The 14,704-nt window shown below is 40.1% G+C and overlaps 1 protein-coding gene across 1 annotated transcript; it reads left to right on the top strand.

Annotated features, from left to right (window-relative positions):
* The first annotated feature begins 212 nt into the window (after positions 1-212).
* Positions 213-3,357, top strand: LOC143859385 (uncharacterized). The gene is made up of 4 exons (XM_077370102.1): positions 213-785; positions 993-1,868; positions 2,025-2,342; positions 3,349-3,357. Exons 1-4 carry the CDS (start codon positions 213-215, stop codon positions 3,355-3,357), a joined length of 1,776 nt encoding a protein of 591 aa, XP_077226217.1.
* The last annotated feature ends 11,347 nt before the right edge of the window (positions 3,358-14,704 follow it).

Here is a 14,704-nt window from a genome sequence, read left to right as displayed (position 1 = left end):
TCCTCGTTTCAAAATCAACCTGGTCCCGTCAGTCCGCTGATTCCAGGCTGAGTCGTTTTTCTTCCTCACCAATTTCTTTTACCTCCCCTGCATTACCTTTCTCCAATATCCAGGAAATCCCTTCGCCCGTTCAATTTACTCCAGAACAGATGGCTGAATCTGCAAACGCTATAGCTGAGATGAGTGAGATGATGAAGGCTATGCTTAAACAGATGAATAACATGAATGAGGAGATAGCCCGTCTGAAAAATGATAGAGAATCTACCTCTAAGGAGCATGTAGCTCAGCACCCTTCAGCTATACCCCCTCCCCCTCCTGCAATGGCCAGGCCTGCAGTTTTGAATGTCGAAGACGATTTCGAAGATGGGCAGTATGCAGAAGAGAATTATCATCCTAATATAGATAGAGCCAATGAGGGCAAAGCGATAGCGGACAGAATGGATAAGCTGGCCCAGGAGATGGAAAACATAAAATTTCAAGGCCCGAAAAAGTTAAACATGGCTGATTTTATGTTATATCCAGGAGTCACATTGCCCCCTAGATTCAAAGTTCCGGACATGGATAAATATGATGGGACCGGGTGTCCTAAGAGCCATTTGATGTCAGTTCTTCCACTTCTACAACAACATGGTTTATCTCCAGAGCAAGTTGCTCTTCTATTCCCTAGATCCCTTGTTGGAACAGCTAAGAAATGGTTCCTGAGCCTAAAGTCAGAAGAGATCAGAACTCTAGAGAATATTGCAAATAGGTTTGTCGAACAATTCTCCATGGAGGAGGGGATCGATGTGACCAAAAGAGATCTCAAGGCTTTGAAGCAGGGCCATAATGAAACTTTTACTTCCTTCATCCGCAGATGGAGAAGGAAAGCAGCGCAAATGACTCATCGTCTTTCAGATGAGGATCAAATCAAGATTGTGGTGAAAAATCTGTCGCCGCAATATTATCATCATATGGCTATTCAGTATTTCCTTGATTTCAATCATCTCATTAAGACTGGGACCCAGATAGAAGATGCATTGGCTAAAGGCCTAAGATCAAGAATTCCATCTGATGTCAGAGAAGGGAAGCGACCTGTGATAGCGCCGAAAGAAGTACATAATGTTAATTATGTCAGACCTTCACCCAGGGTAGTCACTGAAGTGAGAAGGCCGCCGATGGAGCAGAAACCTCCTCGTCATTTTGATCCTCTTCCCTATTCTTTGTCCGTAGCTTTGAAGAAGCTGTTAAAAGACAGGAAGATCAAGCTGCCTGACATTAAGCCTCCTCCCAACCCATTGCCGAGATCTTGGAGAGAGGATCAGTTCTGTGATTATCATCGCAACACTGGCCATATTACTGATAGGTGTTTAGCTTTGAAACACCAAATTCAGAACATGATCGATAGGAAGGAACTGTCAATCGAGTTACCAAATGTAACTAGAAACCCCCTTCCTACGCATGCAATGCCGCCTCCATCCTCGGTCAATGTCATTTGCGCCGAGGAGTCTGTCATTGATCCGGCTTCCTTCATATGTGCTGTGGAATCCGAAGAACCCTATGTCTGGAAATTTGAAGAAGAAAATCAGTGGGCAGAATCTGAAAGGCCATATGTTTTATCCTGGAATGACCCTGATGTGGCTGGGCCATCAAACCAGTCACATGTTTTCCAGTGTGAAGAGGAGGAGAAAAATTCTGAATCTCTATATGTCTTAAGGGTGAGTGATGATGAGGAAGAAGAGATAAAAACCCCTTACATCCTTAGAATGGAAGATGAAGATTTGTTGCTCCTGAACGATCAATGTGATGAACTCCGCCACGTCACACGGGGTGGACGAGTCTTCAAACCAGCTGAGCTTAGAGTTGAAAATCCCGCTGAAGTTGCAAGAGGGGTTGACAGTCAGAGGCAGAAACAAAGACTTGATGAAGAGGAAGATAACCTACTGAATCAGCTTAAGAAAACCCAAGCTAATGTTTCAATTTGGGGTTTACTGATGGCATCGCCGAAGCACAGACAGGGTGTACTTCGTGAATTGAACTCGTCCCAGGTATCAGTTGAGATCACTCCTGACGAGCTGGTCGGTTTGGTGGCCATGACCAAGGCTTCAAAAGCCTTATCTTTCTCAGATGAGGACTTGCCTTCAGAAGGAAAGGATCATACTCGTCCTCTCAAGATTACCCTGCTTTGCAATCAGAAGAAAGTATCAGAAGTACTGGTAGACAATGGGTCAGCTTTGAACGTGTGTCCTTTGAGCACTGCCACTACTCTGGGGTTTGGGCCTGAAGACTTCATTCCGTCTGAGCAGGGTATACTGGCATATGATGGAACCCGAAGGGACGTTATTGGAACCTTGGCTACTGAGATTGTCATTGGAGGAGAAACCTTTGACATTGAATTTCAGGTGTTGGATATCAAGACTTCTTTTTGTCTATTGCTTGGTCGACCTTGGCTGCACAAGGTTGGAGTTATCCCTTCCACACTTCATCAAAAACTGAAATTCATTCGAAACAATCGGGTGATCACAGTTAAAGGAGATCCTGAGCCAGAAGTCGGACAAATATCTCAAGAGCTTGTTACTGAAAATACAAGAGATATCAGTCTGACAGGATTTTCAGTGGAGGTTTCAGCTATCACCATGAAAGAAGCTATGAATGAAGAAATTATGTTTCTTTCTAGCACTAATACTCGGGTAGTCAAGATGATGCGCCGATTTGGGTATCTCCCAGGGGCAGGTTTGGGAAAGAATATGCAGGGTCCGATTGAGCGGCCCGAGTTGAAAGCATCTGATGGGTTGTTTGGGTTGGGATACAAGCCGACTCGCAAGGAGGTGCAAGAAATGAGAGCCTACATGTTTAAATGGGCAGAATGTCGCCGCAAAGGTTTAGAGTTTCCAATGGGACCTTTCAGCAAAGTCATGAATGGTAGATTCCGAAAAGAGGGAGCTGATTGCCCTTATTATGGTTTCTCAGAGCCATGGTATGATGAGAATGGGACCAAGCTGCCGGGTCTTGAGATTTTCTTTGCATATGAGCTGCCAGCAGAATTTTACAGTAAGCAGATTACAGAGGCAGTAGTGACAGAGGAACCAGACTCAGACTGGGTTGAGAACTTTGAGCCAGAACTCCTGAATTCTTTGTTTCAAACTGAGGCACCGGTCATTGCTATGATTGGAAGAGACGCACCTTTTGTGAACCCAGAGGACTATATCACCCCAGCCGAGGGACCTCTGGATAACTGGACCTCACAGGTTATACCCCAAGTAGTCCTTCAGTATACTCCAGTCTCTTCAAAAGAGTCAGTTGTTTCAAAATTTGTGTCAGTTTCTGAGTCCGTCCCAGAGTCTGTCATTTCTAACTTTTCTTTTGATGCAGGTACTGTAGAGGTCGGGTCTACCTCTGGAGTGGATGACGAGTCTGTCCTTGATGGTGTCGAGTCCAAGTCTGAGGACGTATTCATTGATTCTTCGTCTGTGTATATTTCTGGTTGTGTCGATACTGATGTCGACTTATTTTTTCATTCTGTTTCAGAGTCTGTAACGCCTGATGTGGGCGAGTCATCTGATGTAATCATTGATTCTGACGAAATAAAAGACTCTTTTGCTTATATTCCTGTACTTGTCTCTTCTGCTGATTCTGCTTCTGAACTTGATCAAGTAACTAATAATGATAATCAAGACTCCCCCTCTAATGAGGAAGCCGATGAAACTCCCCTTGAAATCAAGCATATGATTCAACAAGAGGAGAGTCACCGAGCTAAACCACTTGAAGAGGAAATTGAAACGGTAAATATAGGTGATGAAACCTTAATTCGGGAAATACGAATTGGCAAAATTTTATCTCCTGAGGAGCGTGAAGAATTAATCACCTTGCTAAAAGAGTTTAAGGAGGTTTTTGCTTGGTCTTACGACGACATGCCGGGATTGAGCGAGGATATTGTCCAACACAAATTACCTCTAATCCCTGGCATCAAGCCTAAGAAGCAAAAACTCCGGAAACTTAAAACAGAATGGGAGTTGAAAGTTCATGACGAGGTTAAGAAACTACTCGAAGTGAAATTCATCGAAGTAGTCGAGTACCCTGAATGGCTTGCAAATATTGTACCGGTGCCCAAGAAGGACGGGAAAGTCAGGATGTGTGTCGATTTCAGAGATCTGAACAAGGCCAGTCCGAAAGATGATTTTCCACTTCCGAACATTGATCTCCTGGTTGACAATACCGCTGGGCATGCACTTTTATCCTTTATGGATGGATTCTCAGGGTATAACCAGATCAAAATGGCGCCTGAGGACATGATGAAGACGGCATTTATTACTCAGTGGGGGACATATTGCTACAGAGTAATGCCATTTGGTCTCAAGAATGCTGGTGCCACCTATCAGAGGGCCGCGACTACTCTTCTTCATGACATGATTCATAAGGAGGTCGAGGTCTATGTAGATGACATGATTGTCAAAGGCAGGACTCGGCCAGAGCATACAGTCGCTTTGAGAAAGTTCTTTGAGCGAATCCGAAAGTTTCAGCTTCGCTTGAACCCTAATAAATGTGTATTTGGGGTCACGTCAGGGAAGTTGCTTGGATTCATGGTCAGTGAAAGAGGAATCGAAGTGGACCCTCAGAAGATCAAGGCTATCCAAGAAATGCAACCACCAAAGACAGAAAAGCAGATTCGTGGATTTCTTGGCAAAGCGCAATACTTGAGGAGATTCATATCTCATTTAACTATGACGTGTGAACCCATCTTCAAGTTATTGAAAAAGAATTCCTCTAAGAAATGGAATGAAGAATGTCAGGAAGCATTTGAAAAAGTCAAGCAATGTTTGTCTTTGCCTCCTGTCTTATCCCCAGTCATTCCTGATCAACCATTGTTGATGTATTTGTCCATCACAGATACAGCAATGGGTTGTATGCTTGCTCAGCAGGAGGCAGGGTCTAAGAAAGAAAAGCCCATTTACTACATCAGTAAGAAAATGTTGGAGTATGAAATCAAGTACACTGTCTTGGAAAAGACGTGTTTAGCATTGGTCTGGGCGACTCAAAGGCTTAGACATTATCTTCTGTCGAACAAGATATTTTTGCTCTCACGGATGGATCCGTTGAAGTATTTGTTCGAAAAACCCGCTCTTACTGGAAGAACAGCCAGATGGTTGCTATTACTGTCTGAGTTTGACATCACTTATGTCACCCAGAAATCAATTAAGGGACGGGTCATCGCTGAGCAGCTGGCTGATGCTCCTGTTGAAGAGAATGCTTTTCTGAAGGCTGATTTTCCTGATGAAGAAATTATGGACATTGAAGAAGAGATTCCGAGTTCCAAATGGCTTATGTACTTTGACGGAGCTGTCAATAATCATGGTCAAGGAATAGGGGCTGTTTTGGTATCTCCAAAGAAGGAGTACATTCCGTTATCCATCAAGTTGCAATTTGAGTGCACCAATAACATGGCTGAATATGAAGCATGCATCGCAGGACTTGAGGCAGCATTAGCTTTGCGAATTCAAGACATCGATGTATTTGGAGATTCAATCCTGATCATCTGTCAAATAAATGGGGATTGGAAGACAAAAGAGGCGAGGTTGATCTCATATCACACTTATCTCGAATCTCTGGTCAAAAAGTTCAGGAGTGTCACCTTTACTCATCTGTCGAGGACGAGGAATCACTTTGCTGATGCTTTAGCCACCCTGGCATCAATGTTGGACATTTCTGCTACAATGGAGGTTCAACCTTTAGCTGTAAGGTTGCAATGGGCTCCAGCACATGTGAATGCCATTGAAATATCTGCCAGGTGTCCAGATGGAAAGCCATGGTATACAGATATCAGAAATTTCATTTCAGGCAAGGGGCATCCGCCTGAAGCTTCCAGCAAAGAGAGGAAAACTCTTCAGAAGTTCGCTGCCAACTTCATCATTTGTGGTGAAGAGTTGTACAGAAGGTCATTTGACGGTATTCAGCTTCTGTGTGTTGATGAAGATCAGGCTGCAGAGCTCATAGAACAAACACATGAAGGTGTTTGTGGTCCTCACATGAATGGAAAAATGCTGTCAAGGAAAATCCTTAGACTTGGTTTCTATTGGCCCTCAATGGAAACAGATTGTTTCGCATTCGTGAAGAAATGTCATAAATGCCAAGTATATGCGAATCTTATTCATGTGCCTCCGTCGGAGCTGCATTCTATGACCTCGCCGTGGCCGTTCTCAGTATGGGGAATTGATATCATTGGCAAAGTCTATCCCAAATCGTCAAGTGGGCACGAGTACATCTTGGTGGCCATTGATTATTTCACGAAATGGATAGAAGCTGCTTCATATGCTTCCATAACTTCCAATACAGTTGCGAAGTTCATCCGTGCGAATATCATTTGCAGATATGGAGTACCTCATGAATTGATTTCTGATAATGGATCTCATTTCAAGAAAGAGGTAGTGCACCTGTGCGAAGAGTTTAAAATCAAGCATCATAAGTCATCTCCTTACAGACCGCAGACAAACGGGGCTGTAGAGGCAGCGAATAAGAATATCAAGGTCATAATCAGTAAGATGACCGAGACTTATAAGGACTGGTCGAACAAACTTCCTTTTGCTTTATGGGCTTACAGGACATCGATCAGATCCTCTACAGGTGTAACTCCATATTCTCTAGTGTATAGAATGGAAGCAGTCCTCCCTGTTGAAGTGAGAATCCCGTCCCTAAGAGTTATGATGGAAGCGAATCTGTCAGAGTCTGAGTGGGCAAGAGCTAGACATCAGGAATTACAGATGATTGATGAAAAGAGGTTGAGAGCCTTGTATCACATCCAAGGGTATCAGAGAAGAATCGAAAGAGCCTTCAATAAGAAAGTCAAGGTCCGAGAGTTGAAGCCAGGAGATCTCGTCTTGAAGTCTTACAGGGCACCGGTGTTTGATCCCAGAGGGAAGTTCAGACCAAATTGGTCTGGTCCTTACATTGTTGATGAAGTCCTGCCTGGAAAAGCCGTGAGACTCCTCAATGAAAATGGAGAAAAATTAACAGAACCTACAAACCTGGACCAACTAAAAAAGTACTATGCTTAGATACACCAGGAGGCCGTCTTTGATCGATCAGAGCTCAAAAGCCAACAACCTCAAAGTCAAAAACCATTTGCAAACACTTTGGGCCTAAATAAAAAAAAAAAAAAAAAACTTTCATTCTTTGATAAACTCAAACCAGGGGCATCTTTTATGACTTGCGTTATAAAAGATAATAACCTGAACTACGTCATGACCTGATCCCTCTTTACAGGGTACGTAGGTAGCCTGATCAATTCGGGTTCGGTCAAATCCTTCAAACCTTTCAAATCCGTAAAAAAAAGAGGAAAGAAAGAACAAAATAAACAATTTTTGAAACCCAAATGGGCGAACTACGCGGACCTGATTCCCATTTCTTTGGGGATACGTAGGCAGTCTGGAGGGCCAGATTCGGTCAAATACATGAAAACTTACCAAATGTTAACCTGTTTGAACCCAAGCCTACCTAAAAGTCCTTATGGTGTACTTAAGCCCAAGTTTGTAGAGAAACAGAAAGAAAATAAAAAAATAATGGAGTCTTAGACCCGCTAGACTGAAAACCCGCAAGGGCGGTCTAGGCAAAAGTTAGGGTCATTCGCCCGCTAAGCTGAAAACCTGAAAGGGCGGCTTAGGCAAAAATTAAGGCATACGGTCCGCCAAATCGAAAACCTGAAAAGGCAATTTGGTCATGGCAGTGACTTCATAAAGGACAAAACCTCTGAAAGCCAGCAAGACTTTCATTTCTTCGGCGGCACTACTTCAAAGTCTGAGTAAGCACCGACAGAAATTCTTCTGACACTCTCAAGGCTAAGGGGTTAAGACTAAGCAATCCAAGGGAATAATAACCATGATGAAAATACCGGAAAAAGGAATGAAACACCTTTAAATACGGTTTTCAAAAGATTTTAAGAGTGGTAGACTGTACCATTTTAAAAATACTTATCAGACTAAGAAGCAGATTCAGTCTCTCTTAGAGTTTAAGTCATTGTGCCCGTCGAAGTTCTCATTTGCTGGTTGTCCAAGTCTTTTTCTATGTCGAGTCAAGGTCAAATTCCAGAGTCCTGTGTGGTTAATATTCCTCCCAAGGCTGGGGTGGTAAAAAAAAAAAAAAATGATGAATTTGTATCCCCTCAAGGGAGATGCGCAGCAGAGTGAAGTTCAGAAGATGATTGATTCTCAAGTCCATATGGCAGGCTTTCAAGCCCATATGAAATGGCAGAGATCGTTAGAATTGAAAGGCAATTGTCGGGCAGATATAGCCTGTTGTAAACCTGAAAGCTTTATAACCTCAGATATTCAATGAAATGAAAATTTTTGACCATTTCCTGTGATTTGCTCTCTTATGAATCTGTCATGGAAGTATTTCATACTAGGGGCATCTTTTATGACTTACGTCATAAAAGATATCAAGCGTGATGATAACTGGGATAACTATTCTCAGCAAAAGAAAACCAGAGAAGTTTGAGTGCAATCTTTTCTTTTGAAGCCCAGTTTTCAGAAAATCTTATCCCTAGCGGAGTCTAGAATTTGCTCCTGCAATCGTCAAACCCTCAGCAAAATGCTTTTTTTTTTCACTTATTTTAAAAGGGTCATTACCTGAAATTTTCTTCAAGTTTTTTGAGTTTTATCTTCAGCAAAGATCATACGTTTTCAATCATTCTTGACAAAGAATGACTTATTCACCTTGTGAAATTGATCAAAGTTGGTCATATCTTCAATCATTTCAATGAATTTTCCTTTCATAAAAAAAAAAATATTTCTGCCTTTGGCTCCGCGATTTGGAGTTTGGTTATTTCTTTCACCATTTGAAAGATTTTAAAAGCTGTTTCTGCCTTTGGCTCCGCGATTTGGAGTTTGGTTATTTCTTTCACCATTTGAAAGATTTTAAAAGCTGTTTTCGCCAATGGCTCCGCGATTTGGAGTTTGGTTATTTCTTTCACCATTTGAAAGATTTTAAAAGCTGTTTTCGCCAATGGCTCCGCGATTTGGAGTTTGGTCATTTCTTTCACTATTTGAAAGATTTTAAAAGCTGTTTTCGCCAATGGCTCCGTGATTTGGAGTTTGGTCATTTCTTTCACTATTTGAAAGATTTTAAAAGCTGTTTTCGCCAATGGCTCCGTGATTTGGAGTTTGGTCTTTTCTTTCACCATTTGAAAGATTTTAAAAGCTGTTTTGGCCAATGGCTCCGTGATTTGGAGTTTGGTCTTTTCTTTCACCATTTGAAAGATTTTAAAAGTTGTTTTCGCCAATGGCTCCGCGATTTGGAGTTTGGTCTTTTCTTTCACCATTTGAAAGATTTTAAAAGTTGTTTTCGCCAATAGCTCCGCGATTTGGAGTTTGGTCATTTCTTTCACCATTTGGCATTCAAGTCCATTTTCACATGGCATTCAAAGTCCGTTTTCACACGGCCTCCAAAGTCATTTCAAGTCCATTTTCACATGGCATTCAAAGTCCGTTTTCACACGGCATCCAAAGTCATTTCAAGTCCATTTTCACATGGCATTCAAGTCCGTTTCTACACGGCATTCAAATCCATTTTCTCTCCAAATTTCAAGATCATTTACAATCAAATCTGTCATTTAATGTTTTGCAAGAGAGGCTATCTCGTCAATATGTACTGAGTTAAGAGTTGGAGAGAGGCTATCTCACCAGCGTTTGCAGAGTCAGAGTCTGGTGAAAGGCTATTTCACCATGTATCTTGTGGATAACATTTTCAAAAATCAAAAAAATCAAAAATTTTAAACTCTTTAATCTTGGGCCAGTCAAAATGTGCTGTCAGTTCAGCTTTGACATTCGCGCGACAAGCACGCTCTGCCAAAGAGGGGCATCTGTAGACACCCCATTTTGACCGTGCCCTAATCCCTTCATGTTTGAGCAAAGCCTCATCAAATAAATGAGAGAGAACCCCAAATTTCACCCCAAGCTAGCTTAGGGTTCCGCCAAGGCCCCTGCAAAATTTCATTGAATTCCGAATGCGTTTGCCCAGCGAACAAGCCGAGAAAGGACCGTTGTGTAAACCAGAAAAAGGGGGGTGAGTTTATCCTGGGGAGGGTTGAATTTAACCATATAGGACGCGCAAAATCGCGCGCCTATCATTTCTTTGCGCAACCGTGCGCTCATCAAAAGTTGGAGTGTCAATATCAGCAGCCTATATTTTTCTTATAAAAAAAAAATTTCGTGCAGAAGGGAGAGAGGGGTTTTTTCTTTTTTTTTTCTCTTCTCTGATTTTTGTCTGAGATTTTGGGGGAAAACCAGATCTGAGAGGAGAGGGATTTTTTTTATCTCCTCCATCGGTGATCGCCGGAGATCCGATCGCATCCTTCATCTTTTCACTATTCGATCCATTCTTTCAGCAGATCTTTGAGATCATCTCTCAAACTTTTTTTTTCCGGTCACCTTCTCCGGTGAGTTCATCGGAGCTCCGTCTGACGTATTCTTCTCCGACTTTCACAGAGAAAATCAGAGAGGGATCTGCAGATCGAGCAGAGCAAAAATAAGAGAGAGAGAAAGGAGGAACCATCGTTGAAACCCTAGCTGTATGTTCATTTTCTTCTCCGATCAGCATTTTCCGGCAGACGCACCGGAGCTCTGGCCTAGATTTCCTTCATTCTTTGCTTACCTTAACTTTTTCTTCTTCTCATTTTTAGGATTTCAGATCTTAAAATCGACTAGTAGAAACCTTAAATCATAGATATGATCGTCCTTTGCTTGAATCGAACCATTTAAACTTTAGATCTAGTCATCTAGGGTTCAGTCGAGCTATTCTTTTCTCAGATCTGAAGATACAGTGACTTTCTTTATCTTTTGGCCAATTTTCTTGAGTCTCGATCAATCATCAATAGATCAAACAGAGATATTGTTAAAGCAGTGTATAATCGAAGGAGGAAAGCAAAGACCGAAGCCAAAATAAATCGTCATTTTCATCGGAGATAGTGATCTTGTAATTCTACTGTTTATCTTAGCGAGTTGCTTTGAGTCTTCTAGAATACTTCAGGTAATGCTTTAATTTTTCTTAATTTTCGATTTTATAATTGGTGTATTGATCCTGTGTATATATATATATATTCTCTAATTTCGTTAAAAAAAAAAAAAGAACAATTTCTGATGCTTAATTAGATTATGAATGGATGTATTGATGCTAATTCTGATCTATGAATCATATGAGTTCTAATACCCTTAGATTAGAACTTAGTTGCTTGATTTTATCTTATCTTGATCGATTTTTAATGTAGATTTTTATTTTATTTTTAAAAGAAGCTAATGTGTAATACAAGATCTGTGCACCTTTGAGATATTTAGGAGTTAATTTGGTTCAAATGCTTGCTCACATAGCAAACAAATTATGGACTTTTGGAAAAAATGATCATTGAAGGACTTTCTTTTATTCATGCCTCGTTTTAGCTTAGGTCATTTGAATGTCTTCACCGCACATTGTGTTGTTTGGGATCAATATTGTCTGATTAATCAAAAGGAAAGTATTTGATGTCGAAAATGGTTTAAAGATGAAATTTTTTTTTTTTTTTAAAAATGTTTGCTTATGCACTGTTTGTCGAATGGCCTTAAAGGATTTGAGTTTAATTTCCTGTTTTCTAGTACGTTGATTTCATTTTAGTTTTGGGATTCTCGAGGTATTTGTCTAAACTATACAAATATAGGAATTTTCTTTTAGGTTTCGTTTTATCACAGTTTTAGTCCCTGAGCATGTATTTGAAAATCACAGAGCAAAGATTTGGTCTTCCCCCTTTATAATTTTTTTTATTTATTTTGACCTCGTTTCTCAATATGTGCATCCAAGTGAATTTGGAATGTAGTCAATTTGCCAATCCATATTGTGCATGACTTTATCTAATAGGCTTGCATTTTCTTACTTCAATAAGTTTCCCATCTCTTTTGTTTGATTGTCTTGATAAGTCTACTGTTATTTGCATCATTAGAATTTAGTAAAAGCCATAAATTTACTCATTAGGATCAATACAATATAAGGAAGGTCAAGGGAATGAAATATGTCCATGGATTTGTTTTACACTCTTTATGAAGGTAATGATATGATTGTGATTGATCATAACATGAGAACATCATATTTAGCCTTGGTGGTTAACTGATATGATTTAGTACTAGTAGGAAAATACAATTTTGGGGAAGACATGGATGTTTACCTGTATCCTTTTGATTCATAAGCATATTGAGTTAACAATAACATAAGGTCTGTGATGTCATCAACAGAGATATGACATGGTTAACTTTAATTTGTAGGAATCATTTTATGGTCAAACTCAATGTTTAAATGTTCAATAAGGTTTCATTATTTTCCTATTTTGTTTTAAAGATAATTCTTTATTTTTATTATTTTGGGGATAATGTCAGCATAAATAGATTATTAAATGCATATTTCTAATTGATATGCTATGTCTTCAGTAATATCATTGTAAGTTATTTCTTGGTGAATTTTATAATTATACATCAGTAGAAGCTCCTTCTCTTTTGTGCAGTCATGAAAATGCCCATAGCTGCTGTCCATAGTTGCTGTCCTACATTGAATAATGGCTATCCTAAGTCGCACAGTTACTGTCCTAAATTGCATAGTTACTATCCTAAATAGCATAGTTGCTGTCTCTTAGGCTTTCATACTCTCTAATTTTGATTCCTTTTCGCCTTGAAGGATAGAATTGCTGCTCTACAGATTTAGCTATATTCTATGATTGATTACTGCATAAGACTGCTGTCCATTACTGCATAAGACTACTGTCCATCACTGTCTAACAGATTGTATGTTCTACAGTTATGATTCTAGTTCGAGTAAAAGCACATATCTGTTATGCACTATGCACAGATGCTGCCCGTAGTTTCATCACTTTGAAATTGTGATTTTGAGATGAATTAAAAAGCGCTTATCTGCTATCCATTTTCGCACATAACTGCTGTCCACTAGTGCTCACTGTTTGCTATCCATTTTCGCACATAACTGCTGTCCACTAGTGTCCATTATCTGCTATTCATTTTTCGCACATAACTGCTGTCCACTAGTGCTCACTGTTTGCTATCCATTTTCGCACATAACTGCTGTCCACTAGTGCCCACTGTTTGCTATCCATTTTCGCACACAACTGCTGTCCACTAGTGTCCATTGTTTGCTATCCATTTTCGCACATAAATGCTGTCCACTGTTGTCCACTGCTTACTATCCAACTTAATTGTATAAACTCAGCTTGCTTGCTTAACCTGAATCTCTTTTGGATTGAATAGAACACTCTTAAATATTTGCATTACACGTTACATAAAGCTTAGGATTTTCTCTTCATAGTCGGCACTATATAGCTGCTGTTTTACAGGTTTATGTACTCTACTTTTGTGTTTTTGGTTGAATTTAAAAGCATCTTGTTGCTGTCTCACCACAATCTTATGCACCTTATAGTTATGATTTGTGATAGTTTAAAAGCCTATAGCTGCTGCCCCCTTAGTTGTTCTCACAAATACATAGCTACTGTTCATCGATAATTCATTACTTGCTGCCCATGATTTTATAATAAATGCTGCCCTTTGATTGTTTTCACAAATATATAGCTGCTGTTCATTGTGGATCATTACTTATTGTCTTTTAGAATAAGGCGATGAAGGCGATAGCCTAAGCCCATTTTTAGATGTTTTTATTTAAATAAATTGTTTAAATACGAAGAAGGAGATCAGATGACTACTCTATTCGATATTATCGACATGAGTACTGTCTGATCTCAAGGCGGGATTAGAAATATTATAATGTGTATATGATATCAGATGATTACTTTGGCATCATCTGATTTCATTGGAGTCCCCGTATTGGGGTTTGTGGTTGGTTTTGAAGTGTTTTGATATTGTTTTACTTTATTAGGCTATCCAGCGGCTGGTCTGGACTAATTAATGTTATTTATCATTTTATGATTGCCATTAGATTGTATATTCTTATTTGCTTAGCACTTGATTTATTCTTAGAATAAAATTTGCGTTTATCTGGTAGCCTTTCTTCTCTTTTTGATAGACTAACACAGTCTTATAGATTTTGTTAAAATTCTTTGATATTAGAATTCCCTCTCGTTGAAAGGGCGATGAAGGCGCTAGCCCAAGCCCATCTCTAGGGGACTTGCACAGTCCGAATAGCATTCTATTTTCTCAAAGGACTTGCCTAGTCTTTTAGATCCAAATCTTTGGAGACAGGCATTGTCTCATTAATGAATCAACCTGAGTTAACCTCTAGAAGACTACCTCTAGTCTCATAGGTCTTAAACCCTCCTCTTTGTGCGTCTTTTGGTTTTTGGAAGAACACCTTGCTCGGCTTGGCAACATACCCCTTACCCTTATGGGTATTGGGTAGCACATTTGTTGCACCCTAGGGCTAGGTAGCTGTCCGGCCCGGCTGGGTGTTTTACCTTTGCTAAATATGCGCAAGGTTTCTTTTTTCCTCATTACTTGTGAGTTTTATTTTATCTTGATAGTCTCACTAGCACCCTTCTTTATCTCTTTTTCTTTTAGGAGACAGGCTTTGTCTCATTAGCACCTCCTTCTTAGAATCCTATTTTCAGGGTCAGTCCTTAGCCTAGGAGTCTGTCCTTAGCTAGAGAGTCTGTCTTTCTTTCAGGAGTCAGTCCTATCATCATAGGGGTTAGGATTTTATCCAACCTCTCATCGTATCATGTTTTTTTTTCTATCCACTCTTGCAAGGTATAGGATGCTGT

The sequence above is a fragment of the Tasmannia lanceolata genome, unplaced genomic scaffold (assembly GCF_043159265.1).
Source record: "Tasmannia lanceolata isolate RefF3 unplaced genomic scaffold, GAP_Taslan_0.1 ptg000029l, whole genome shotgun sequence".
In the NCBI taxonomy this organism is placed as follows: domain Eukaryota; kingdom Viridiplantae; phylum Streptophyta; class Magnoliopsida; order Canellales; family Winteraceae; genus Tasmannia; species Tasmannia lanceolata.
Note: the sequence above shows the minus strand (reverse complement) of the source record. Positions and strands in the feature narration are given on the sequence as shown.